Raw genomic sequence first — 27,243 nt, forward strand, 5'->3', positions numbered from 1 at the left:
TCATCCTCCGGTATTTCTACCCGTTGCATTATCTTGTTATCGGCATTTTTTCCACTTCTCAAGGTAATGATGGCCTTAGCTTGTTCATGATGTAGCTCACTTAGATTTGAGTCTCCAATGAAATGTGTATTTCTAGGGTTTGGCACAGGTTGAGAAGAAAGAGTGCCTTTTTCCCTAGCATTTAGTTGAGTCTCAATCCTAACCACAACTATCTTTAATTCCTGATTTGATTGGATTAGAGACTGATTCATTTGAGCTTGAGAGTTCATGAATGCGGTCAATGCATCCTCCATAGATGATCGCTTTGGCGAGGGTACATATGGTGCATTGTTAGGTGCCCTAAAGAAGTTTTGTGGAGGCATTTGAGGTGCATTGGGCGCATTAATTTGTGGTTCATTTCTCCAACTAAGATTAGGATGGTTCGCCAATTTGGATTATACATGTTTCTCATTGGTTGCATAACTGACCTTTGGTAGTTATTTATAACATTTGCTTAATCATGCTCATACGTGATATTTTGTACAACTGAGATTATTGGACAATCCTTTGTGTCATGGTCTATACCACTACAAATGCTACAAAAATTATCTAAGGAAGTGTTTGCTTTAACCATATCAACCTTCCTAATTTCTAAGGCTTCGACCTTTCTAGCCAATGTAGTGAATTTTGCATTAAGGTTGTCTTCCTCTCTTAGGACATATATTCCCACTTTCTCTCTAGGAATGGGTCTAGTTTGGTCTGATTTAGTAGAGACATCCCATGTTTGCGTATTCTCTGCTAACATATCTAGAAAATTCCAAGCCTCATTATGATCTTTGTCAAGAAAGGTTTCACCATACATCATCTCTATGAACTGATGGGTATCCATGGTGAGCTCCTTTCGGAAAGCATCAATCATGTGTCATGGTTCATAACCATTGTGTGGACAAGTAATTAGAATATCTTTGAAGCGCTCCCAAGCTTGAAAAAATAGTTCATTCCCCTTTTGGGAGAATGACGTGATTTCTTGTTTTAGTGCATTTGTTTTGTACTCGGGAAAAAACTTTTTCAAAAACTCTCTATTTAAGGCTTACCATGAAGTGATGGTATTAGGTCTTAAAGAGCTGAGCCATGTTTTGGCCCGATCCTTTAAAGAAGATGAGAATAACCTAAGCTTAAGTACATCCCTATTGTCATTATTTACTAGTAATGTTACAATTACTTCCTCAAAGTCCTTGAGGTGCAAGTAGGGGCTTTCAGAATCCAAGCTATGAAATTTATGAATTAATTGAATCACACCTGATTTAAAATCAATGTTCCCTGTGTGAGTAGGGAAAGCTATGCAAGATAGTAAAGTTGATCTCTCAGGGTGTAAATGTTCATGTAAAGTCCGTGGTTAGTTTAATACATTCATATGAACTTTATTTTCATCCTCAAGAGGAGGATTATGTTGATTTCTCTATTTTGATTTATAGTTGGATCTAGCAGATTTGGATTTGGATTATCAACTGGGTCTGCCATGGAATCCAAGTGATGTTGAGTGCCGCTTATAAGTGAATGATCAAGGCCTGGAACTAGTCCCCCTTCAGAGGAGAGTCGATTGTTTTGATCCCTACTTCAACAGGACATAAACCATCCACACCACACAACAAATACTACCAATTCAAATAGCAAGTATGATACTTAAAATAAAAATAAAAACTTAACCAACAACCCAGGCGGCAAGGCCGACCATGAGGGTTCAATCCACAAAGCAAAATAAATCAACAACCCAGGCGGCAGGGCCGACCATGAGGGTTCAATCTACAAATAATAATAATAATAATAATAATAATAATAAAATAAATAAATAAATTAATTAACAAAGTAAAACTAATGTAGAAATTAAACTATGCTAATTTGGAAAATAGATTCAGCGGATGATCTTTGTGATCAAACAGCAACTGTAGGACAACCATAACACTTGGGTGATAAAATCCCATGCAGGGCAACCTTATGTCATAGTTAGTACTTGAAAGACCCAACTGAATTTATTTTCAAAGAAAAAGAAAAAAATCTACAGAAAAATTGGAGGATTTAGAAGAGAACTTACCTTAGAAGAAAACTTATCTTAACTATCTTGCACAGATCTGATCTATTTCAGTCTTTCTCCGGCAACGGTGCCAAAAAATTTGATTGCTTACCTTCAAGTACAGAGGTTCGTAAGTAGTATCCCGTGAATACAGGGTCGATCCCACAGGGAGATGAATTGTGAGAAGAAAAAAATCAAATGCAAAACAAACTAAGTAATAAAAATTAATCTGATAATTTGATTTTGGGATTTTTGAATGGATGTAATTCAACTGAATAAAATAACACCTAAGCTTCAAAGTTCCACACATAGGTTAATGTTCCAAAATCATGATGACTTGGATAACACAACTAGGATCTGAGTACTATAGTCAGCCTAATCGAAAAATAAAACAGTTTAAATATTTTAATAAATGATATAAAAGATTAGAAAATGATGGATTTGCATCATTGACATATATTCTCAAGCGCCAGTGATTTTAAATATTCAATATCTATAGGATAATGAATATCAAAGAAATATAACAGGTCCAGAACATCTCCTATCTAGGAAATCTGATTGATCTAGGGTAAGCCTATCCATCAATGTGGATCTCATATGATGGAAACATATGGATCTCACAAAAGGATAAAAAAACAAAACCTAAATAATAGATAACATGCATACACCATTCTTCTCATCATTAAAACAATCAATCATCATAATCTTAAAGAGATATTAAACCCATGTGCTTCCCTTCTAGCTTAAGCTAGAGGGAACTTAGAAAAACATAATTAAATTGCAGAAATAAAAAGCAACAAGAAATAAAGAAAAAAATGTAAATAGAAAATATCTAAAAAAAATAACTTACAAAGCTTTAATAAAACTAAAAACTCTTTAAAAATCCTAAATTTTGCTTTGGAATGTCTTGAAGAATGTTTAGGAATGCCCTAGGAAGCCCTATTTATAAGTAGGGAACTCCAATTTTCGTATAAAGTTGAAAAACCCTAGAAACCGTCTAAAATATACGTATTTTTTCAAAATAGACTTTTCGCTGCATAGTTTGCTTAAAACAGATTTCCTGCTGCATAGTTTTTCAAAATAAACTTCACAGCTTCGTAATACACTTTTTTAGGACGATTTCAAGATTTTTCACTTCAAATCTTCAATTCTCTTCATTCCTCACTTGGTTTTCTTAGATCTTTAACATCTGAATTCTTCAATCTTGGTCTCCTAAGATCCATCCCTTGCCTTGGTGATTTTTGAGCATCAAATTCTTACTTTTTAGCACCTTTTTTCAATCCAAGCTTTTAAATTCCCCTTGCAACACATACATGAGTAAAATAAAATATTAAGATGATTTATGTTCATAAAACTAAGATATAAATGGGGAAAATTATGCAATATTTGAGTCTCAATAGAGTCTTACCCTTAGTTTCTAGGAGACTCACGCTTTTAGAGAAGATTTCTAGAAAGAAAACTTTTATTTAATTTTATAGTTTTACTCCCTGTGAGGTACACCTCATCGGAGCTTCCCATGAGATCGAGCTCTATGGATTCCACCGTGATGTGTGAATGACATCCATCCCATTAATCAGATGCACCTTCCATGGTGATCCATGGGCCTAAAAATCCGGCCAATCCATGACATAGGTGGGCTACACCACAAACAATAGTCGAGAGTGGATGCTTGCCCATTGAAGCCTTCCTAATTGTATATATGGCCCAGTTAGATGTGATTTAGACACCCAACCCATCCATTGCATGTGTCCCACTTAGATGAGGGGTCACACCAAATTTTAGGCCAATCCAAATCTTAGGTGGGCCCACCAAGTACATTTAGATGTTTTAAGCATGATTTTCCATGGTTTCATATGGTATGGCCCACCTCAATTTCATATATGGCTGATTTTTTCACATCCCATAACCTAGAGGGGACCTGCCAAATGCACCATGTGCATGTCCATCACAAGTCATGGTGGGGCCCACAGCTCGACCTCATGGGAAGCTTCCCATGAGGTTGACCTCATAGTACCATTTTCCATATGTGTGTGTGTGTGTGACTCCTTAAAATAGAATTAGCTAATACTTCAATCATATATGCCCTCACAATTATCCTACCTAATGTCTCAAGCTAAACGGGAAATTGTCAATAATCATATCCGCCCTCACAATTTGCTTACTTAATTGTCTCAAAATACCTACAAATTGTCAATAGATGAAAGAAAATAAAACAGGGAAATTAGATTAAAGGCTACGAATACCCTCAACTACATTGGCTATAAATAACTTTACGGGCTTGGAAGCCTGTGAGGCTGTAGAAAACCCTCCCATACATGATTGTATATAAACCTAAAAAGGGCTATCGATTGGGTTGTTGGCCCCACAGTCCAATTGATGGGTAATCTGGGTCAATTCAATTGGATATATGTGCCATGTAGTCTAATCGGTGGATAATATAACCTAATGCGATTGAATCCACAGTTCAATCAGATTTACCTTGATTGTTGATCCAGCATTCCTACATCACACTGCATGACACTTAGCATGTTTCTTCAACTTCTTATATTGTAAGATTAAGATGTGCTTTCATTGTTAAATGATATCATTCTTAGTCCTTATATTTTATTTTATTCTTATTTTTAATTAGATTCCTCAGTAAAATCCTTGTTTTTGGATCAGCTTCCTGCACTGTACTTATTCAGCTTTTTCTATGTCCATTTCCATCTCTTTATTTTTCTCCCCCTTCATGTTCTGCTTCTTATCAATTGTCTGCTTTCTTTCTTTCATTTTTTAAACTGCAAAATGGCCTATAAATGGAGAAAGCAACTATGAAGTAGAAGCCATGGAATTCGATCCAATTAAGCACCACAACCATTTTTGTCCATGGGTGAATGGGAATGTTGTTGCTGCAGGTTGCAGTAGTAGTGGTTCTAGCTCTGATTTTGGTGCTGTTGTTGTTGCTCTATCTGGGTGGGAGCTTACGTTGGATGCATTAGATGCCTTCGAATCTCTAGTACATGTGCTTCCTATCCAAACAATGGAATCCAAGTCAGCAGCATCCTGGTATAAGGTCTGTCCACCATCATTTTGTTTTTAGGGATTTTCTGATCCCGCAAGTAGGTATATGGCACTGCTCATCTACTCATGCAGTGCGGGCTGCAACTTTGAGAGATGACCCGTCCATCTGGAGGGTCCCATTATAGATGCCCTGGCCATAAAATCAGGCTGGTCCACTAATCATGTCGGCATAGCATTATAAACAAAATGAAAGCTTAGAGAAGCTTGGGAATGTTTTTCAACCGTATTTTTGTTTCATAAACCTCGGTGCACTTGATTAGTTGACCATCTTGATTTTTGGGCAAAGGCATCTATCTACTCAATGTCACCTGCCTGATTGTCAGCTTGGATCTCACACTTCTTCCATGTTGGTACATTTGTGATGTCACGTGGGATAACATATATACCTTGTATTCTTATATGAAATGAAACGTGTACTTAGCTTTTATGCGTCCATCTTTGTCCCTCATCATGTCGGTTTTTCCATTGTTTTTCTCAGTGACAAGTGTCACCGGGTAGTTTCTTTTATTTTAAAATGGTGCAGGGAAGATGTTTTGAAACTAGTTTATATCCTATTTCTCACACCACTCTCCCCTTACACGAATTTGGCTATTTGACCTAGGAAATTGCGGAGGAGAAAAGCAAGAAGCAAGAGGAGAAGGGGATCGCAAGGGAAGAGCCGATCAAGAGGAGTTACTCTCCTCTCCTTCGGGTGGAATCTATCCCGCAACCGGGATCTCTTTTGGATTTTCTTGAATACCAAAAGGTGACATTCGACCCTTGTCCCAAACCATAAAGCAATCGGGATTTCCTTTCCCAAATCCCTTATAAGCACCGTGTGTTGGATAGGTTCCGACTCTTTCCGCCAAACCCTATCCCTGAAAATACGAAATTGGGAGGCTCGCTGCAAAGGTGCGGACCATTAACCTTAGGTTGCTTTTTATCGACCCCTAAGGGTCCAGTTAATGATCGTGTGTGGCGAGCTATTTTCGTTAATTTATTATATGTTTCCATCTTGAGATTGATTGCAAGTTAAAATTGCTTATCGAAGTTCACATGTTCGATGAAATGCCTGATTTTCTTGATTTAACTTTTGTTACTAATTATACGCTCAATGAAATGCTTGGGTAAAATTGTGATGTCAAATGCTACTCACGTGTTAACTGTGATATTTACATGAATGTGTAGACCTACTAGTACTCATGCGTCTGATAAAATGCCTATGTGGATGTGACGACAATACTATGCTAGAACAATATTGTAATTGCTAAATCGTAGGAATACATGTTTACTTCCCACCTCGGGAATGTCGGCTAATTGCTTGAACTAAGGAGTGGCCTAGTTTAAACCATTCGTTATTGGCTTGTTCGATCGACCCGGGTTGAACTCGAATGACCGATAGTAGCTGGACTATGCGGGACACCTGTACCAATGTCGGTTAAGCCGAAATGCCCTAGGTCGACTGAACCGGTCTGAAAGTCGACTAATTGCTTGGAAACTTTGGTTCTCAATAATGCTAAATAGAATATAGAATACCTACATTACCATTGAATGAGTCTATTTCAAATCGTTTGTAGTACAATCCACAAGACTCATGAGTCGGGCATGATGGTATGAAACACCGTGTCCGAACTATTGGCCTACGCCGGGGTGACGAGCCTCCCTATAGTGACCAATGGGCAACTAAGAAGGCTATGAGACTGAGATTTCAAACCGCAATGACACCACGACCATTTCACACTTAAGTTCGAGGGATGACTCTTATATTAACTGTGAATGCTCTCTACCTGTCACGCCCAAAACTTGGAAACTAGGCTTACAAAATTGCCGATCGTCGAATTCGGCACTGACAGCCTCCGTAGAACCCCATTCTCAGCTGCCGATGCCCATCCGCCACGTTCCGATCCTGGGATGCTACGAGGAGGATTTTCAACATCAGTTTGATTCGTAATAAGCATAACCAAAGTCATAACCCACAAACAACAACCAAAAACTCCATCACATTTCTACTATGATCAAAACTTTACAAATACAAAGCGCATAAAAAGAAATACAATGATGATGAATAAAAAGCTCGAAGATGATCTGCTAAGCGCTCCTGCCTTAGCGCTTTTGCGGTCCAACGTCACCTGCACACAACGGTCGTGCATAAGCTTATGGAAAGCTTAGAGGGTGGTGAAAGTGTGTGCGGAAGGTAGTAAAATAATTATACAGTATTAGAGTAATGCGGAATATGCTGATAAATCTATTAATACTATTAGTCATACCAAGGCTATGCGATGCAAGGCATAAATATGTCGGTCATACCAAGGCCATGCGATGCAAGATGCAACTCAAGCATACGAATCCTCATCTAAGTCCACATATCAATATAGCTCAACTCTTGAATATTACCGGAGTCTAGTACACTCCAAGCCAGACTGCCACCCCATCGCGTGCAACAAGGTGAGTGGAAGAGACCTCACTATTCGTCTGCCAATATTGGGCCCAACTAATCGATAGCGGACTCATTCCTCAAGCTGGTCAAACTCAGCCTAGCTTTGCCCCCTCCTCTCTGATGGGTAAGGCCGCACCCCCTTCTAACCGACCACGACATAGTGGAAAGCACGGCCTTTTGGTAATCGGCACTCGGCGCTCATGCACCCACTCGGTCTAGACGTTGGAGTAACCTCCTGGCACCATAAGAGTTTAGGGACTTTTACCCAGGGATATCTATATCATCCCATGTAGAATAAGATTTTCGGTATCCAATTATGCCCACCACGATATGCCTATGGAGGCTATGGCCCTGATGTCGTTAGGGCATACGATATACATGTCACACAATGCGGGATGCATAAATGCAATCCAGTCATACAACAATCATGCGTGTACCATGCGCTCATATGGGCATCTCCCTTTACCAGGGAGTACCATAACAATCTGCCTAATGGCATGTGCTATGATTAATCACTTATCTCATCACAAGTATGCAGATAATGCGCATGGGCATGTATTATGATATTATGTTGTCACATACTCATAATCGGTATCAATAACCGGCATCGGTCTTGATAATCAGCACCGATAATCAGCATCGATAATCGGCACCGATAAGCAGGGTCGATAATTGGCATCGGCCACGATAATTAGCACCGACAATCAGCATATAAACAAGGCGGGGTCCATAGATGAATGGCCGATCATCTGTAGTATGACGATCTACACTCGGCTGTGGTTATATCAAATCCGATGGCACGGAGTTATTTGTCTATGGGGAATGGGGCCCACTTATTTGGGTTAACCCACTAAGAGAATGATGAGAATGGGTCTAACAAGGCCTAAGGGAAGGTCACAATGTGGACATCTAACCATCATTGCCCATGAATGTAGACATCTAACCAACATTGCTCCCTAGGAGTAGCCCACATAAGGAATTCATAAATAATGTAACGGTTACATACATACATTACATTGGGCCTCACTCATGGGCCTCACATACATCGCGTTGGGCCGATCGAATTGGCTGACCAAATGGGCCGAATCGATGGGCCTCATGTATATCAAATCAGGCTGCACTAATGGACCTCATGCGTATCAAATCAGGCTGCACCAATGGACTTAACCTTTATCAAGTGGGTCGCGCCATATACAGTATTCATCTATTCCTAGGGATCATTTTAGAGTATATATATATATATATATATATATATAAATATAAATCACATGGGCTGCACTCCAAATAACAGTGGTAATAATGATTCCCACCATTAGAATTCTCAAGGCCCACCATAACATTTATTTCCCATATAATCTGTTCGTAAGGTCACACAGACCTGAACTAAGATGAAAAACAAATTTCAAATTGTTCCAGAACTGTTGTGACCCTAAGAAGGGTTTCAATGGTGGATGTTCACTTAACACTGTTTTCTGCAATGTGGTCCTCTTGATATTAGATCTGTCTCATTTGGTCTCAAGCCTTAGAGCCAGCTTGCCAAATGGATGGACGGTTGGATAAACCGTACACAACAGGTGGGGTCCACGCTCACCAAAGCTGTTTGGATGGCATATATATATTATGAAGGGCCCATCGTCCAGCCATCTGGACGGTGGGACACAAAACATACAGTACAGTGGGGTCCAAACCACCTACTAGTGTGCGGTACCCAGCCAATTTTGCTGGTGCAGGCGGCCCCAAAGATCAACGGATGGGTGGTTGGATACAAAACATACTTCATGGTGGGTACCCACAGACCTTGCCATCGGCAAAAGGTAGATGGGTCCCACCATATGGACGGTTGGAGGTACACGTACATCACGTGGGACTTGCGGGCTCGTTGCCATCCAAAGGAGTAGCTAGTAGCTGCTGTACACGCATCTTGTTGCACAAAGGGGCCGAGGTGGGTCTCACGTAGGGCCCACCATCATGTATATATAATATATAATATATAATATATATTATATAATATAATATAATATATATATATATAATATCTAACGTCCAGGCCGCCTAGGGCCTGGACAGTTACATACATCAGGGTGTTGCCCCACATGTGGGGTGGGTCCCACCGTCCAAAGACGGTGGACAGTTTGGATAAAACACATACACTGTAGTGTGGCCCATCAAAACGGATGGATGGCATGGGTGAGTCCTATGGACCCCACTATCAGTCCACACTTCACTGTCAGCACACACCCATCGTCAGTACACCTCCACTGTCAGTTAACACTTCACTATTAGCTATACCTCACTGCCAATGCACCCTCCACCAGTGCGTCTGCTGGACGGACAGTGTGGGTATGCACCTCATCAAGGTGGGACCCACATGGCCCACCTGTTTAGGATCAGTCTAATATTTATCTTTCCCTTTCATCCGGGCCTGTGTGACCATCCGGTCATGCAGGCCCCAAAAAGGGATCAAGGCGGCCCACTTATTTGGATGGCATGGGTAAAATACACACATCATATGTGGGCCATGATCATAGAAAGAGAGAGAGAGAGAGAGAGAGAGAGAGAGAGAGAGATCGGAGATAACGGAGGGGCCTCGCCACTATGGGCCCCTCTTGGATACAAGCATACATCAAAGTGGGTCCCACCATATATGGGCCCTTAGATCACAAAAAGACAATACAAAAAAGAATAAAGATGTGGGACCAAGATCACCCACCGTCCACTTCTTCTTGCTCCCTTGGCTTCCTTTGCACCTTAGCTTCGATCCTAATGGAAGAGATGGAGATTTGATGGTTGAGATGGGATAGGAGAGGGTAGGAAGCGGGCTACACACAAAGCTCTCATGGAGGCTAGAAAATGTTTGGATGTGTGATTTTTATTTTTTTTGGGTCTGTAGCGATCAGTTGGGCCAGTGTTAGCTCACATCGATGAGGGAATTGTCGCATGGGTGATGAACCTGATTATGGATTATGGGACACAAGTGAGAGGCTGCTTTGGCCACTCAGAGCCTCGCGATCTGGTTGAGACCATGATAAAATGAGGGCACCCTAGTTTCCCCAAATTTGCTTGGTGAATATGACTAAATAACTACTCAGCTAACATTCACATTCACTGCATTACATTAGCTAGGACTTGCGATTTAGCATTTGGTCGCCTGTGAGGAAGTGTTGACATATACCATATAGGCGTTGAAGTTGCTTGGGAGGGAGTGTTGTTTTGTAAGAGCATGTATCATGACATACCTTTATGTTTCACACTTAATAAGAGTTATTAGGAAATGTTGGTTTTCTATTGATGTCCTTACCTGTACTGATTGGGTTGATAATATGTTTCACTTATAGTTAATGGAACCACTAAGTTGATCACTCACTCCCACTCTATGACAGTGTTTTAAAACAACGACCAGAAGCATTCATAGATGCAAGACTTGCTGAGGCAGATGCGCTAAAGGATGCATACTTGGACTAGGATGAGGAGTTCTCATTTTACCAACTTTTTGACAGGCCGATATAGGTGGGGTGTTACTTGATTGAGAGTGTTGAGTATTTTGGATTTGGTCGATTGTTATGTATTCATTTTAGAACTTTGAAGTGTATATTGGGCCCAATTATAGGCTCGTACCCTGACTAGATATATCGTAGATGTTTATTTGACTTCCCCACTTTCATTCCGATTATTTTGGGACATGTTGCTCTATTTTAGTTTAATTACGCAAGTGTTTAGATACTACATAATAAGCGTACAAAAGAAACTTCCAGCTTTGTAAAGCGCAAGTAATACCCGGGATCTCGGGAGCTGAGTATTCACTCGGCCCTCGAAATTGGGGGCGTTACAAAAAAAAGACTTGTGGGATCTTGTGTTGAAAAAAAAAAAAAAAAAAACTTGTGGGAGTTTGCTCATATACATCCCAACGTAATGTAGTAAAGATACTTCAGGATTGTGGCCTTTAAATCTGGATGACATTTTTACGATGTTTCTATGGTGGATGAAAAAAACCAAAGTTCTCAATTGGATTATTTGATTTCTTTATTAAGTTGGCTATTTTGCTTTGATTATGGATGGTCACCAAATTCTCTATTAAATATAAGGATATAAATATTCAATTGAATGTCATTTCTAGAATCCCTAGTTTAAGGAGAGCCCCATCCTATGAACAGCTCGGATTGTTATAAAAAATAAATAAATAAATAAATAAAACACCTTAGTTTTGTAGACCCACTCTAGCTCCATGGACCCATGTTGTTTGTGTTGCATCTATTCCGTCCATCATGTGTGCTCTTAAAGATAGGCCTTGGGGTTTAAAAAAAAAAAAGAAAAAAAAAAGAGCTAAATAGAGAACTGAAATGGGCAACACCACAAAGACCAATGAGGATGGAAAACCAACTAAAGGTTTGTGTGTGGGGCTATTATGGTGTGTATTTTTCATCAAACCCGTTCATTAGGTGTGGCTTACAAGGATGAAGGGGAGATACAAAAATCAGCTTTATCCAAAACTCAAATGGGCCACACCGCATGAACATGAAGATTTTTTAGGCACAATTTTACCGTTTTACCATTGTTGTGGCTCATATGAGTCTTTTCAGGATGATCTTTTGTATGTTCGATCAACATAAATTGTTCTCAACTGATGGACAAAGTGGATTTCATATATTTATAATATGGTGGGCCCAACCATGCATGGGTGTTCCACACATCAAATAAAACTATATGGCATTCTCTCTGGGATGACAGTTTTGGCATTAGCAAAAAAAAAATGATCTAATCAATCCAACTATCTAACGAAAGTTGTCTTAATGAAATTACTTAAATTAATTAGGTAGCTTTACAATAACCTTTTTTTAACAAGGATAACAGTATGAAAATATAGTACTTTATAAAAATGAGTTTTATAAAGAACTACCTAATTAATATAGAATTCTGATTCCAGTACCTTTTAAAAAATTAAAAATTAAAAACTATCTCATTAATTGATTTAATCATCATTCCACTACCTTCCCTCGTGGCATATGCCTAAAAATTTTAGTGGAATCTTTATATTTTCTCCTTATTATGCATTAGTTTTATAAGCATAGATATGCTTAATTGATCTAATTATGAATGTTTTCCTGTACAAGGTGATTTGGAGAGCTAAGATGAAAAGAATGATTAAAAGAGAAGATTTAATGCTCAAAGAATGGCCAAGTAAATATTTGAAAATTTGGAAGTAATTAATAAAGAATTCAAGTGCCAAAATTCTAAGAAAATTAAGTGTAAAAGAGAGAAAAGGCTGGAAAAATCACAAAGTATGTCAACAAAAATAATAGATTATTCGGTCCCACCTAAGATTGGTTCGATTTAATCGAAAGTGCACAAACAATTCAACAATAATTATGATTTTCAGAAGAAATTCAGCTCGACACTTAGGTACGATAGAAGTCATGTTCGGTGCCACCGAATGAGAGTTCAGTGCGACATGAGGAAGATAGAGGCTTCATATTTATTTTAGTGAAATTTGGTTGTAATCGAAAAAAGGTTTGGTGTGACCGAAGGCATGTTCAGCCATAACCAAAGACGATCATCAGTGCGATCGAAACATAACAAAAGTGGGAAAAATGAAGTTAGTTTCAAGTCAGTGTCAACTTTTTCTATTTAAATGTGTGAGTCTAGCCTTCCTATATATGAATTAGGGTAGAAGAGATAGAGCAAGGAGTTATGGAGCTTCTACGGAATCCTTCTTCTTCTCAAATCCTGTAGTTCTTATTCGGTTTGTATATTTTTCTTATGAGTTTTAGTTTAATCATGTCTTTGGTTGGCTAAACCTCTTAGCTAAGGCTAAGAGAAAAAGCTTATAGCTATTTTTAATATCTTACTTTACTTTGATTCAAGTAATTGGTTTGATTATTGAACAATTCATTGATATTTGGTTTGAATTAAGATATATTTTTAGTTTATTTTGATCCATTGTTGACTTCGGGCATATTAGATTTTTAAAAAAGCTAAGAGTATTTACTTATCTATTTTGAAAGGAATTGATCTGTAAAATTTATTGATCTATCGTAGATTAAGGGCACGATAGATGCTTTGAATTCCATGCGATCAATACCTTAGTACTTTATGTGGGAACTAATTCAATTGAAGTTCAAATTTATTTTGGTATATTCATAATAATTAAACCGTGTTATTATCCGACTAGATAGGATAAGACTTTAATTTCAGTTGAGTTATATGATTAAATTAAGTGAATTAAATCTTAATAATGGCTATAAGTGGATCTTCAGTGCTCTAGTGATTTATCTTTATTGATTTCCTTCTCAATTATATCATTACTTCCTAAATCAAATTTTATAAGTTAGTTCTAGTTCTAGTTCTGAAGTGTTCCAGAAATCGCACAATTATAAGTCTCTGTGGGTACAACCTCAGTCTCACTGAGTTATTTCTACATTGCAGCCCTACACTTGGGTTTGTCTCAATCAGAATTTAATGGTTGGAGTGGATTTTATATATTTATTATGGTGGGTCTTGTAAAAATCAATGGTGGGCATCTCTTTCTGCCAATTATTTCCTAGGGTGGCCCACCCATATCACAGGTGAGTGATTTTTTTTTTCTTTGAATTTAATTTGGGACTATCTAATGGCACTACACCAAAATTGTCGAACCGGTACGGTTGAGATTTTGGTTCAGAAACGGCTTTAAGCCATTTCTGATTTGAAACGGTAAGGAACCGTACTGGATTCATTATGTTATACATGGTTCTTTCTACTGTTTTTTCTACTGTTTTGTTGGTGTGTCTCAATTGAGTTTGAATCTTCTTCTTTTATTATATTGTTTTATTTTAAAATAGATGGACAGAACGGATTCGATTAAAAACCTCTGAGTGGACCCCACAAGGCCCAAGATGCATGTTGCTCTATGTCTGCCGCAGACTGCCGATGGGTTTTAACCCTTTCTTACGCTAAAAGCCCTAAATTCCTCGTTTCGCATCTCCATCGTCGTCTCCGTCTCCGTCTCCCTCTCCCTGTCTCAATCTCCCTCTATTTTGATCTTCCGATCTCAACCCTCTCTATCGATCTCCCTCTCACTCTCCCTCGTTCTCGTTCGATCTCCCTCTCCCAATCTCAACCCTCTCTCTCGATCTCCCTCTCCCGATCTCAACCCTCTTTCTCGATCTCCCTCTCACTCTCCTTCCCTCTCTCTGTGTAATAGGCCCACCGAAAACAGGTCCAGAACAGATGACGAGAATGAGTTCTGGGAGAAAGTGAGTGTGGCGGAGGAGAGGAAAGAAGCTATGGTGGTGCTGTGGTGTTCTCAGTTGAAGATTCTGTCTCACTCGTCTGTAGGGTGCTTTGTGTTGCACTCCAACAAAGTGAGATATTCAGTCATTCAGTCATCTGAGTATACTTTCACATGAAAAACATAAATGATTATGTTCCTTACCAATCTCCAATTTATTAGTAAATTACCAGTTATTATTAAGTTTTTTCTTTTTATTTTATACAAGTTGGGCCCCCTTTTTTCAGATTTTTGGTGCATGGATCATATATAATATCGAAATTTAGGTCACTGAACAATGGCCTCACTTGTAAAAAGTGAAAAATCCATTGTATATAATCTCCTGTATGTCATGTATGCTAACTGTTTGATGAAATTTCTCAACAAGGAATGTTTTGTGTAGATCGCATTTGAGTTCCATTTTTTTTCTCTACCCATGAGTCGGCCCATATGGTTGTATGGTTGGATGACTGCAAATTTTTTTGAAAGTAATGGAAAATTACTAAGTGATATTTTCTGAAATTAGGTCCCTCTCTTGTTGAGCATTGTTGTTAGTCATTGTTTTTATTTTTTTTAATTACTGTGTTTCTATGTACACCATCTGTTGTTATCCTGTGATATTTGGTTTGGAAAATCAACTTGTGATTTATAGGAACTGGTTTTATCTTGTGTTTGAAGAATCAGCTGGACACCATCTGTTGTTGTCTTGTGATATCCCATATGTTGTTTGCAACAATCCGCTTGTGATACATCGTTTGAAGTAGATTGTGATGTGTTGTGAAGGAATCCTGTGATATGTTGCAAAAATCAGACCATCTGCCATTATCTGTATGCATCTATTGAGTATGTTAGGAGGTCTTTTGGGTTTTTATAGAGGATCTGATTGATTCTATGCACGGAATTCATCATTATTTACAAAAGGGAGCTAAAAACAAAGAGTTTTTCCATTCGAAAAAAGGTCCATTTTCTGCCATCTATTTCTCTCATTAATCAGTTTACCATGACAAGCAGATTCTTAATACTACATGGATCTACTTTGAGCTATCAGCTCCCCCATTTTGCGTGGTCAAAATAAATGTAAGCTCATGATATATGATTTAATTCTGGACTTGTTCTGCGTATGAACTGAATGTTTCTTTTGCATGTGCTCCTTGGACTCGGATTGCGTATTGTGGCATACAGCACCAATGTCAGTACTATGCACTATTGGAAAAGCTGTGGGGCCCATCATGATGTATGTGTTTTATCCACGACAAGCAGATTCCTACTACCACATGTATCTACTTTGAGTGATTAGCTCTCCCATTCTGTGCAGTCAAAATAAATGTTAAGTTGCGATTTCGTGTGTGCCACTAATTAGATTGGCAAGAGTTCTGCAAATGGCTCTGCCCACCAGACATTACTCTCCATCACTAATAGATTCATGTGTGCCACTAATTAGATGACAGGGCATTTGAGTACAAGTAAAACTTAAAATTCATTTTGAAAGTTTTTTTTTTTTTTTTTTTCCTTATATTTTCTTCCCTTCATTTCTCTGATTTATGCTCTATGTTTCTGTCTATTTTGTGTATTCGAGAAGGAAAAACAGAAGTAGGAAGGACACTGAAGTGGCATACGCAGAAGGATAGAGAAGTTTACATTTTCTTCATTCTTCTTTTCACTTCTCTAATATTCCATTGTATTAAAGAAGTCTTATACTAAGAAAGGTTTGATTCACAACTTAGAAAATCACAAAGCAACAATATTTTTGTGAATAAAAATTCCTCATGTTTAAAGTATTCAAATACCTGATTGGTCAAAAGCTTCTCAACCACCATCTGTCAACATTGCCTGCAATTTTCATATTTTTATGCAATCAGGTGGTCTTTTTTTTTTTTTTTTCTTTTTTCTTTTTTCTTTTATATGCTGCAGGTTGCATTGTTGGACAAGGGGCTATGATATTGACATTTTCAAACTTTATATATTGACAAATTCAGTGTTTGCATAATCTATATAACACAATGAATTCACAATTAGCAGGGGCTGAGCAACTCTCTGATTACGCCTTAAAACAGATGGATGTGCTTAATGTAGAGTCAATGCCTGTAAAGAAACATAATGTAGCAAAAGAGTTGTTTGGTTCAATTGGCCTAGCCTATGATGGTGATGGCTTTTTTTTTTTTTTGTTTCTTTAATGAATTTCTAGTATGTGTTGTGGTATTTTTTCCTCCTTTATTTGATTATGTTGTTGGGATTTTGATGTTTTGCTTGATATGAGTTGCATTCAATTGTGTTTTTTTTTTTTTTTTTTTTTGAGAAATCGGCAGGCATCATTGGAATGTGAAACGGGTTTATCTAGTGTCAATTGTAGAGGAATCATTCTATCTTCTTCTTCTTCTTCTTCTTCTTCTGTTTTGGGTTACTTTCAGTCTTCTATGATTACTTTGTCGACTCTATGAATGCTTTGTTGACTCTATGAATGGTTCATTGCTTTCCGTATTCTATCATTTCCACATGCTTCTCTCTTAGTAGTTAGTTACTTGGAGTTCTGCAACAATTTACTTTTTGTGGACAAGTATAGCAGTAGGGAGTGCTATGTTAAAATGCTCTAGGCCATGGTCAGATAATTTCTTATGTTATTTGTATTCTTTACTTCTCACAGTTATGCATGACTTGCAACTTATTCACACAGATCTGAAGCCGAAAAATATTCTTCTTGTTTTTGTAGAATATGTGAAGGTGCCTGATTCTAAGGTGTACTTAAAACATGCATATTTAGGTTTACAATTTCATATGAGATTTTTATTGAAGTTCAACCTAGTAAATTTGTTTTCCATTTTTTTTTTTGTTGAAATATGTATCCTCTGACATGCATCATCATCCAATTTTTTTATTTTTTATTTTTTTGTTTCATTTTGTTTTTTGTTTCTTTGTTTCTTTTTTTCTTTTTTGTTTTTTTGTTTATGTTATATAGATATGTTATATGTATACAAACATGCTACAAGGATTTAATTGTGTTTATTTTATTTGTATCATGCAGAAGGCTTCCTTCTACAAATGTTCAGTCACCTGACATAATTGCACTATAGTTCTAGAAATGAGAAGTTATTCCATTCATACGAGTTTTTAGACCATTTCCACCTTTTTGTCTAGAGAATTCCACACTTGGATGCTCAAACTACATTTTTCTATTGTTCTTCTTTTAACACATTTGTGACTGCCATTTTCAGAAAGCCTGCATTTGGTAGTTTTCTATGCTGAAGTTGGGCTCAAAGGCTTTCCTTCACATCATAATTTGTTGCAACTTGTTGACAGATGTGTGAAGTCATGCGGGATGTTGCAAACTATTTCCCAATGGCAATAATTAATGGAAGATGACGTGATAAGGTACTGGAGCAATTAGCCACTTTGCATGCAAAATGATCCAATTTTGGACCTGTTTATCTTAAGTTATCGTGCATTGCATTTCCATACACTTGGCATGCATGTACTGTTAATCTACTAGGCATTGTCACGGATGGCGCATGGCCCAAATATGCTAGTCAGTGCATCGTAGCTGCCAAGTGGACTTATGGTATTACAAATGTTCTGAAGACGGGTATTGATGCTGCTAAGTTCCTTGCATATTAAGATAAGTTTACCAAATTCATTCTGTAAACCAAAGCTTAAACACTCTGCAACTGAATGTTCAAACTCAGAGTTGTTGGATGGTTGTAATGAATTCTCTATATCTTGGATCCCCATTCGCATTGAGTTTGTGTTAGCATTATCATCTATTTTGAAGTCTCTGGGCTACTTTGACCCCTTTCCATCTTGGTCACATTCTTGTTTTTTTTTTTTTTTTTGGCTGACGTATATATGGGGGCTAATCCCTTCGCACTCAATCTCTCATACAAACTCTGCTATTTGTAGTTGGCATATGGTCGTATCAATGGTTGCAGGACAAACTGTACAACTGCCCCATTGTTCGAGGAATTTGGAGTGCCCTTTCAGTCAGATCCATATGAGTCCATCAAAAAAAAAAAAAAAAAAAAGCAGGGGCATGCATTGGGTACATCACCGGTATCAGTCAAATACATCCAATACAACATGGAGGCTGTAATTTGAATTTTGTTTGTTTTTTTTTTTTCAAAATCTCTCTTCTTTTTTTATTTTATAATAGGTGGACTGTGTGTATGTAAAACAAATGAATGGTCAATAGAATTGGACCAACAACCCATGGTGCAGGTGAACAAGTTCCCTTTCTTTTTTCTTTTTCTTTTTTAAATAATGTTTGTACTATTCCCTTTTTACTTCTAAGATTGGCTGGTTTTCAAATGGCTATAAATTGTTGTTTTACCCTGATATCTAATCTAGTCTTTGAGTACTCTTTTGAATTTTTGAGCTATTGATCAAAATGTCAAGGTACTTTTGACTAGGTTCTTTAGGTTTAGAGAAACCCAGGCTAGCTTGCTGTAAGTTTTGGCTGACTCAACTTGAATTGACTTGATCAAGTGAATTTGTTCATTACAAGTCAATCAAACTTAGACCCTTTTTATTTGCAGGAATATTCTTCCTATGTCTTAGAACTGCATATTGTCATGTCCAAGCCTTTATTATTGTATGGATTCGCAATTCATGGGAGATGCATTGGCCTTCTCTGATCCAATTATATAACTAGTAGGACTTGTTGGCTTGAGTTATGGTACTTTCCCTTCATTAACAGTCACGTGTTTATCAAATCTGTTTTCTTCTGACTGTGGCATGATCCAACTGATTCACATAAGTTGGATGCGGTGGATTCGCATAATATTGTGATGCATGGTAGAACTTGATAGATTTTATTGGCATAGGTATTTAACTGAATGACAAGGAAAGTAAATGGCTGTGAACAGGACATTTCAGTGAATGAAAATTGCAACAGTTTCCAGAACTGAGTTCCAGACGATGAATTCAATCCTTTCATCATGAGTATACTTGATTTTCCATTCGTCCATGCCAACCAAAAACCAAGATGTATTTATCTCTTTTTAAAATTGAAAACCTCAATTTCCTTTTGAGAGGGCTCTGCTTCACAGACTGTGTTTTACAATAGTAACTTAATACAATGTTCTCATGGTTATATCTCGAGAAAAGCTCATTTCTTGGAAATGCTAACCTTTTTCTATTGGTTTTCATTACTTTCAACATCTCCACCAGGCATCAAGGTAGCATTTGTATTAGAGTGTTGTGGAACAAAACATGCCTTGTTAGATAACCTAATCTCTTACGCATTTGCATTACTTGCCAGATAACCTAATCTCTTATGCATCTGCATTATAGTGCTGTGGAACAAAACATGCCTTGGGTAAATAACTTGGCATTTCACGGTGATTGATCAATTCTAAATTGTTTGGAATCTTATATGATTTGTGATATTTGGGATATTTTGATAAACATGATATATAGGTGCAGTATATGCCTTTTGCTAATGGTTGGAGCAATCAATAGTTGTGAAGCTAGTTCCATTACATTAACTAGAATTCTTTGCTTGCTTTACTCCTATTTTCAGGAAATGGTGAAGGGTAGTTCCATTACATCCACCAACCAGCTTGTTGAAGCTAGTTCCATTACATCCACTAGCCAGCTTGTTGAAGAACTGAATGGCTATTTAAATCAAATTTAATTTTCTTTAAGAACTATTATTGCTCCTTATGTTCAATTTTTGTTTTCTCGTGACACTTCTTTGCAGGTTCATCAACATAATTTTTCTCAAATTATAGAAACCATACTAATGATAATTTTTGTTTCTTGTCCTTTAAATTATAAAACCATACTAATGATGATTTCCAACTTCATGCATATGCCGCTTTTGGGATTTGACAGTTTAATAACTGGGGAACTCATTGTGGAGCCCCACAGTGTTCATTCTCTTCTTTCCAAGTCATCAATATTCTTTTGTTTCCTATGGTGTGGCCTACCTAGTTTTTGGAATACTGCACTTTTTAGGTAGTTCTTTCATCTTGACAAGGAACATTAGAAGAATGGTTTTAATGTAATCTGCAGGTTTGTGGGAGATACATGTCCATTGACAACTAGTATTTTAATGGGGTGGATCTTATGAAAGTTCCACCAAGGGGCTCTCAGTTTGTTAGCCTTGTTCTTTTTGGATTATGGGAGATATGTGCGCATTGACAACTAATATTTTAATGTAATCTGCAGGCTTATGGCTAATGATGGGAAGATGAAGCTGAAGGCAATGCTTCTAATCCATTCCTCTTCAGAAATACATTCTAGAAAACTTCAGAACTTTGGTCTGATTTCTATTCTTGATTATACTTGCAATGCCATTCCAAATCAGCCTGGAAAGTAAGTCCAATTATACCTGCAATGCCATTCCAATTATCTTTTTACAATGTACATGATGTATTTCTCATAAGAATCTAGAGTATTACATTCTGGATTTTGAACATTCCTCAGCAGAAATTTTCAGCATCTCTACCTTTTGCTATTTCTATATGCATTACAAGTTTCAGTTAAGATGATTGCCTGAGTTTCCTTGTTGAACTACCATAGGTGGTGTTCTTATGTTGTTATAGATTTCACAGGAAATGCATTGTCGCACCTAGCAAGTGAACAAGTTTGCCTCGCTTGGTCTAGAACGAGCTCCCCTCGGGTCAAGAGTGCATCGAGCATATCCAAAAACCAGGTGGGTCAACTAACAATAGCCCCCCATATGTATGTTCAATTGTCACAATTTTTTTCACTGTTTTGATAGTTGATTGTTCTTTCAATCTATTCACATGTTTTTGTTCGTATTTTTTACTTGTTGCTTGTTAGTTAGGGACATAAAAGGTCATCTCATTGTGGAGCTCTTCATCTGCTTGACAGACTTTCATTGATTTGTTTTTTTATTTTGAAGCCTTCCATTGTAGATTTTAGTTTTTACGGTCAGGTTTGCAAGTCAGATAAATAATGTTTCAAATTACATCATGGTTGTTTTTACTATCTTTTGATTCTTAAATGATTATGGCTTAAATATATTTTATTATATTTTATTTTATACAGCAGGTTTTCTCGTTTAAAATCGTTCCGAAATAAGAAAAAAAAATACCGTTCTCAAATATGACCGTAGGCACCAGAACAGTTTAAAACCGTTCCTAAAATTCTGTTTCTAAAAATTGAAACAGTACCCAAAGCGGTTCTGAACCGTTCCTAATTTTCTGCGATGCTTCATTTAGAAACGGTATGAAACCGTTCCTGAAGCATTTAGGAACGGTTTAAAACCGTTCCTAAATGACTTTTGGTGTGGTGTGCTTAGAGGCGATCTTACATGTACATCATAGTGGGCCTCATTAAAATCATTAGAGGCGTCCCACACAATTCTCTTTTTTTCCCTAAATAATCTATGTATATTAAAGAGTGACCCTGAGACTTGATTTTTAACAGGGTTCACCATGATGTGTATATAAAATCCACTCTAACCATTAAATGCATAATCCCTATTTAGGTTAAGATGAAAAAAAAAAAAAGCCGACTTATGATTTATGTGGGCTACATAAAAGAAAAAAGTGGAGGGAGAGACATTCAATCTTGATTTTTACAGTGTCCACCATGATGATTATATGAAATCCACTTCAACCATTAAATGGCACACCAAAATTTAGGTATGGGGCCTAAACATCATGCTCATCTATGAATGGGCCATATTAAGGGAAACAGTTTAGAGGGAGATTATTGCCATGTACACCTTTTCTAATCATATGGTCCTTCTGAATCATTAATGGGGTGATTTTTAGGCCTTTTCCCTAACATAAGATGACGAACCTAGTGTAGACACTCCACCCTGCGAGAGATGACCAATTGCAATAAGATCTAGGCTATATGCCTTGTAATTTTTTTCTCAAAATCAAGCCCAAATCTAATCGCTTCTAACTCAAAGCCAAGCCCAAAACCAAACCTAAAAATCCTAAGAAAACCCCATAAGAGTTTGTCCAACCCAAACTTAAAACCGGGCCCTGAACCCACTCCACTTACTACTCACTCCTCTCAAGATGGCATAACAAATCAAATAATATCAAATAAAGGTTATTTATGGTTCATTGGAAATTTCGTCAAATTACTTTTCTAACAAGCACAAGATCACTTAAATCTAATGAATATCAAGAGAGATATAACCAATTTACGAAAGTGGTGTCGCTGAAATTTGTAAGAAATGAAGGTCTCACCATTAAGTGAATTTGGCCTTATTTTCAAGTCTCGAATGGACTCCAAATAAGGTGATTTTAGTCCCATAGAAAATTTATCAAATTACCTTTCCAACAAGCATAAGAATATTGAAAATGGAGCTATAAGGAGAGAGATATGAGCATTTTGGCAAAGGGTGTACGGAGCCATGTGGTAGGCGGCTCTACCAAGTGGATTGTTTCTTAATTTAAGGTGTGCTTTGGTGCAAAATTTTGGGAACAATCCACGAGGTGAGTGGCACATGTTATGTCATGGGTTGCTCATCATAAACCGTCTACCACATGGATTGTTTCTGTCACACCCCAAATTCGGAACTTGGGAAGTACCACTTCTCAAGTCCCGAACTTAGGTCGGAGAACTTTCCTCACCACTTACCAGACTTGGTGAACGATTAGCGAATTTACCGAACACGAAACTCAGCTCATGGCGTAGAATTTTTATTTTTTTTGAACAGTTAATTTATTTAGGCGGTTACACATTTTGTTCATGGTATCAACGTATATCGAAGAGACGAACCTGTTCGACATGTCACACATAATATGGTGCACCAACTCAACAGTAATGAATGAAACAATAGCAAACTCCAACAGCTCTTGTATGCATCCTAAAAAAGGTTTAAGTCATACGTATGAGCAAACCACAGCTCGTGAGCCTACTGTGTGCCGGGAGTAGAACAAGTCTTATCAGAGCGCTCCCATAAAGACATCCAAAACAACCATAGGCATGTTATCAACTAGCCATGTTATCATATGTGAATAAGTTATCAATCAATCATGTCATACAACTACACAGGTTATCATGAACATGACATCAATAATAGGCATGTCACTCAACAAGCGACCATGAATCATTAAAATATCTAATCATCATGAACAAGATAATCAAATTCCATTTTCTACTATATGACATATGATGGAAGGGCAATGACAGAGCTGACGTGTGGAGTCGGGATGATAGTACGTGGTAACGCAAGCTGTGGTGTCTATCATAAGGGACTTCTATCCAAACCAGTCCTATTCTTAAATTTGGATAGCTAGAGTCAATGTGGTAAACTCCTTATCTCAGGTTGGTCGCGTACCGAACCGAAATCATGGCCATAGTGAAAGTTCACATAATGATTTAGTTGCGCACCACCAACCCGAGTGGATAGTGAGTGAATGAATGAATGAGTCAGATGTTGAGTATGCAACTCCTACTTAGTAAGTCCACATATAACCACCACAATGCTTCCAATGTGGGATAAGATTTCACCCCACTGTATGCACAATAGCTTGCCAGCACAGTAGCTTGTCAACCCCTGGTAGCTCGCCCAGACCCTTAGGCCTCGCCCACATTAGTGTCCACTCATGTGTGCCCGCCCACGTGTGCAATAGTGACGGGGCGTCACAATATCAGTACCGTATGTCTCTGGGATATCTCCAGTAATGTTGTCAGTCATACTAAGGCTATGCGGTGCTAGGCCTACATGTCCGATATCATATGCAAGATGCAATGTAAACATGTCAGTCCTCATCAAGATCCATATATCAGTACAGTTCATCTCTGGACAATCACCCGGGTCTAGTGTACTACACATTAACTACCCCTCCCCTAGGCGTGCAGTCCAATGTGAGTGTAAGAGACCTCACTATCCACCTGACCAATAGTCTGTTAATACCTATCCGGCACATCGATAGCAGACTCATTCCTCGAGCTAGTCAAACTCAACCTAGCTATACTCCCTTCTCTCCAGGCGGGTAAGGTCACACCCTCTTCCAACCGATCACGACACAGTGGGAGACGTGACCTCTTGGTATTCGACACACAGGCGCTCATGTATCCATTCGGTCTCAACGTTGGAGCAACCTCCTGGTACCATAAGGGTTTAGGGACTTTCACCTAGGGACATCTATGTCACCCCATGTCTAGAACCAAAACATTTCCAGTGTCCAATCGTGTCATCCACGATATGCTTGTGGAGGCTACAGCCCTGATGTTACTAGGGCATACAGCAATCATGTCACACAATGAGTCACACTATCTAGTCATGCAATAATCCTGCGCGTACTGTGCGCTCACGTGGGACAACTCCATCTCTCAGAGTGTCCAAAAAATAACCAGCCTAATGGCACATGTTATGATCAATCACTCCTCATAACAAGTATGCAAATGATGCGTATGAGCATGTGTCATGATGTTATACTAAGCATATTCTCAGTGTTTCTTACTAGACTAGGTACACTAGCATGACTGTCAGATATAAACAATAATCGACCTAAACACAAGAATAGCCAATGTGACGTGAGGGTCCATATATTTAAGCGTCTTCAATAACACACTGAGGCCCTATACTTCTTGTGAATACTCAACAAATGGCCATCAGGGCTCCTATAACACGCAATACATAAGGTGCATAGGTTATGATGGTACACAAGTTCTAACATGTATCATCATTATTATAGACATCATTCAACATCAAATTTATCCTCATAACAGGTATTATGCAATCATGTGCATAGAGTACATAGCATATAGGGATTCACATACATCATCAATATCACGGCCATTGTCCAATACTCTCATTATACATACCCTAGGCATTAGTTTTCTGTCGTGCATAAGGTTATCCTTACATCCACCAACATCATTTATTTATCATTATCCACGTATCAAGTAAAATATGGTTTTTTTATCCATATTATCATCATGACAATCAATACGTGCATTATTATCACTTAGATATCAAGCATAGTGGTCAACTAGCATGTTTTGTCATCATATATATATATATATATATATATAATCATCATTATCATGAGGATCATTTTCACTTCATGATTAACATAAACAATGTCATAAGTGTTATAAATAATTACTCATCCATCATCAATGGACATGCTCTAATTCACCATCCATTAAATCATATCTATCATTTTAACCAACAACTCACAATCATCATTATCATGTTATGATACATGTGTCATCATCTCACCCATCACTAGGTGCGTCCTACCTAGTGTGACTTCCACAATGGACTTGAACTACATGTAAGGCATGGGGTCGTATAGGTCAAGTGTGAGTCCCATGTGGTGAACCAATAGGCCAACTCAAGGGCATAAATGTCCAACCACAATGCTTTCAATGGTGTGGATCTAGTTTCACAACTATGTATAACATAAATGTCCAACCAACTAGAAATAATGCACAATCTCAAACATAAAGGATAACATGCTAACATCTTTCATATCATATATCATATTAGGCCCACTAGCCACATATACAACAAACCAAGAAGAGCCCAATTATCTAGTTTATGCATTGTAAAATAGGTTTTTCTAACCGTAGTCTAATAGACTAGAGGTAATATGAAAGGCATGCTGCCCTAGTAGACAATGGGCCTGCCCAACAGGCTCAAGGAAGGTTACCATTGTGGGTTTCTCATTCCCCAACGATTTCTCTTGGTGTTAAGCCCGCTTGGGCCTTAAGATAGCATCATTTAGATGAGCTCAAGGCCACCTATGTCTTAAGAGAACATTTGGACAGCAAAATCTGTCCACTAAATATTTTACAAGTTATACAACACCCATATACAAAACATGCCAGGTGGACCTCATTACATGAAAGGTAAGGCCCATACAAGATAGCCCATACTAGATAACCAACTTAAGGTTTTTAAGCCCAATAGTATCTGAGTGTTATTTTTTAGAGTTTAGATGTTACATTAAACGTTTTGGGAAGGTGGTGGACCCCACTGATGTGGCCTCACATAAATTCTATGTCAAACAGACTTTTGGCGTAAGGTTGGTTGGGTCATTTTAGAGTCAAATTCATAATTACGTGGGGCCTACATATGATGAAAGAAATTAATCACCTGGTAATTCTATGTATGGGCTTTAAAAGGTATAAGGCGATCCTCATTGGTTTGGTGTATACAATTTACGATGATGTCCCATATATGGGTACTTAAGAGGAAATGTGCAGGAAACACAGTGTAGAATTAATCTTGGCTCGATCTTAAGTATGTCCCAAGATCACAATAGACCACCTTTCAATATGCCGTTAGGTGCCCTTGCTAGTACTATACATGTAATTCAAAAATTATAATCTGGGACCACTAGTTGTGCACATATAATATTTGGTATAGGGTCAAACATAGGTATTTTAATTTTCTGCACAGAATTTTCTACACAACTGTGCCTTGCCCCATTTTGAGATCCACTTCCTGATCATGTGGGGTCTGATTTAGCCTGATTAAAATATTATTTATCTATTCTTTGGTATAGGTTAAAGGTTCCAAGTGGTGGTTTACTC

At 37.9% G+C, this 27,243-nt stretch overlaps 1 protein-coding gene and 1 non-coding gene across 3 annotated transcripts; both read left to right on the plus strand.

Moving 5' to 3' along the window:
- Positions 1-911: 911 nt before the first annotated feature.
- On the plus strand, positions 912-1,018 carry LOC131222960 (small nucleolar RNA R71). Its single transcript, XR_009160247.1, has one exon. It is a non-coding gene; the product is annotated as a small nucleolar RNA R71 (small nucleolar RNA).
- A 19,862-nt stretch (positions 1,019-20,880) lies between these two features.
- Positions 20,881-21,749, plus strand: LOC131237354 (replication protein A 70 kDa DNA-binding subunit B-like). Of its 2 annotated transcripts, XM_058235102.1 has the most exons (3): positions 20,881-21,075; positions 21,283-21,415; positions 21,551-21,749. In XM_058235102.1, the coding sequence occupies exons 1-3, from the start codon at positions 20,933-20,935 to the stop codon at positions 21,680-21,682; spliced, it is 408 nt and encodes a 135-aa protein (XP_058091085.1). In that variant the 5' UTR covers positions 20,881-20,932; the 3' UTR covers positions 21,683-21,749. The 2 variants fall into 2 exon arrangements, 1 of the variants encoding a protein (XP_058091085.1); XR_009167234.1 differs by lacking the exon at positions 21,551-21,749 and having other exon boundaries at positions 21,306-21,417.
- Positions 21,750-27,243: the final 5,494 nt, after the last annotated feature.

Source organism: Magnolia sinica, chromosome 1, assembly GCF_029962835.1.
Source record: "Magnolia sinica isolate HGM2019 chromosome 1, MsV1, whole genome shotgun sequence".
Lineage (NCBI taxonomy): Eukaryota > Viridiplantae > Streptophyta > Magnoliopsida > Magnoliales > Magnoliaceae > Magnolia > Magnolia sinica.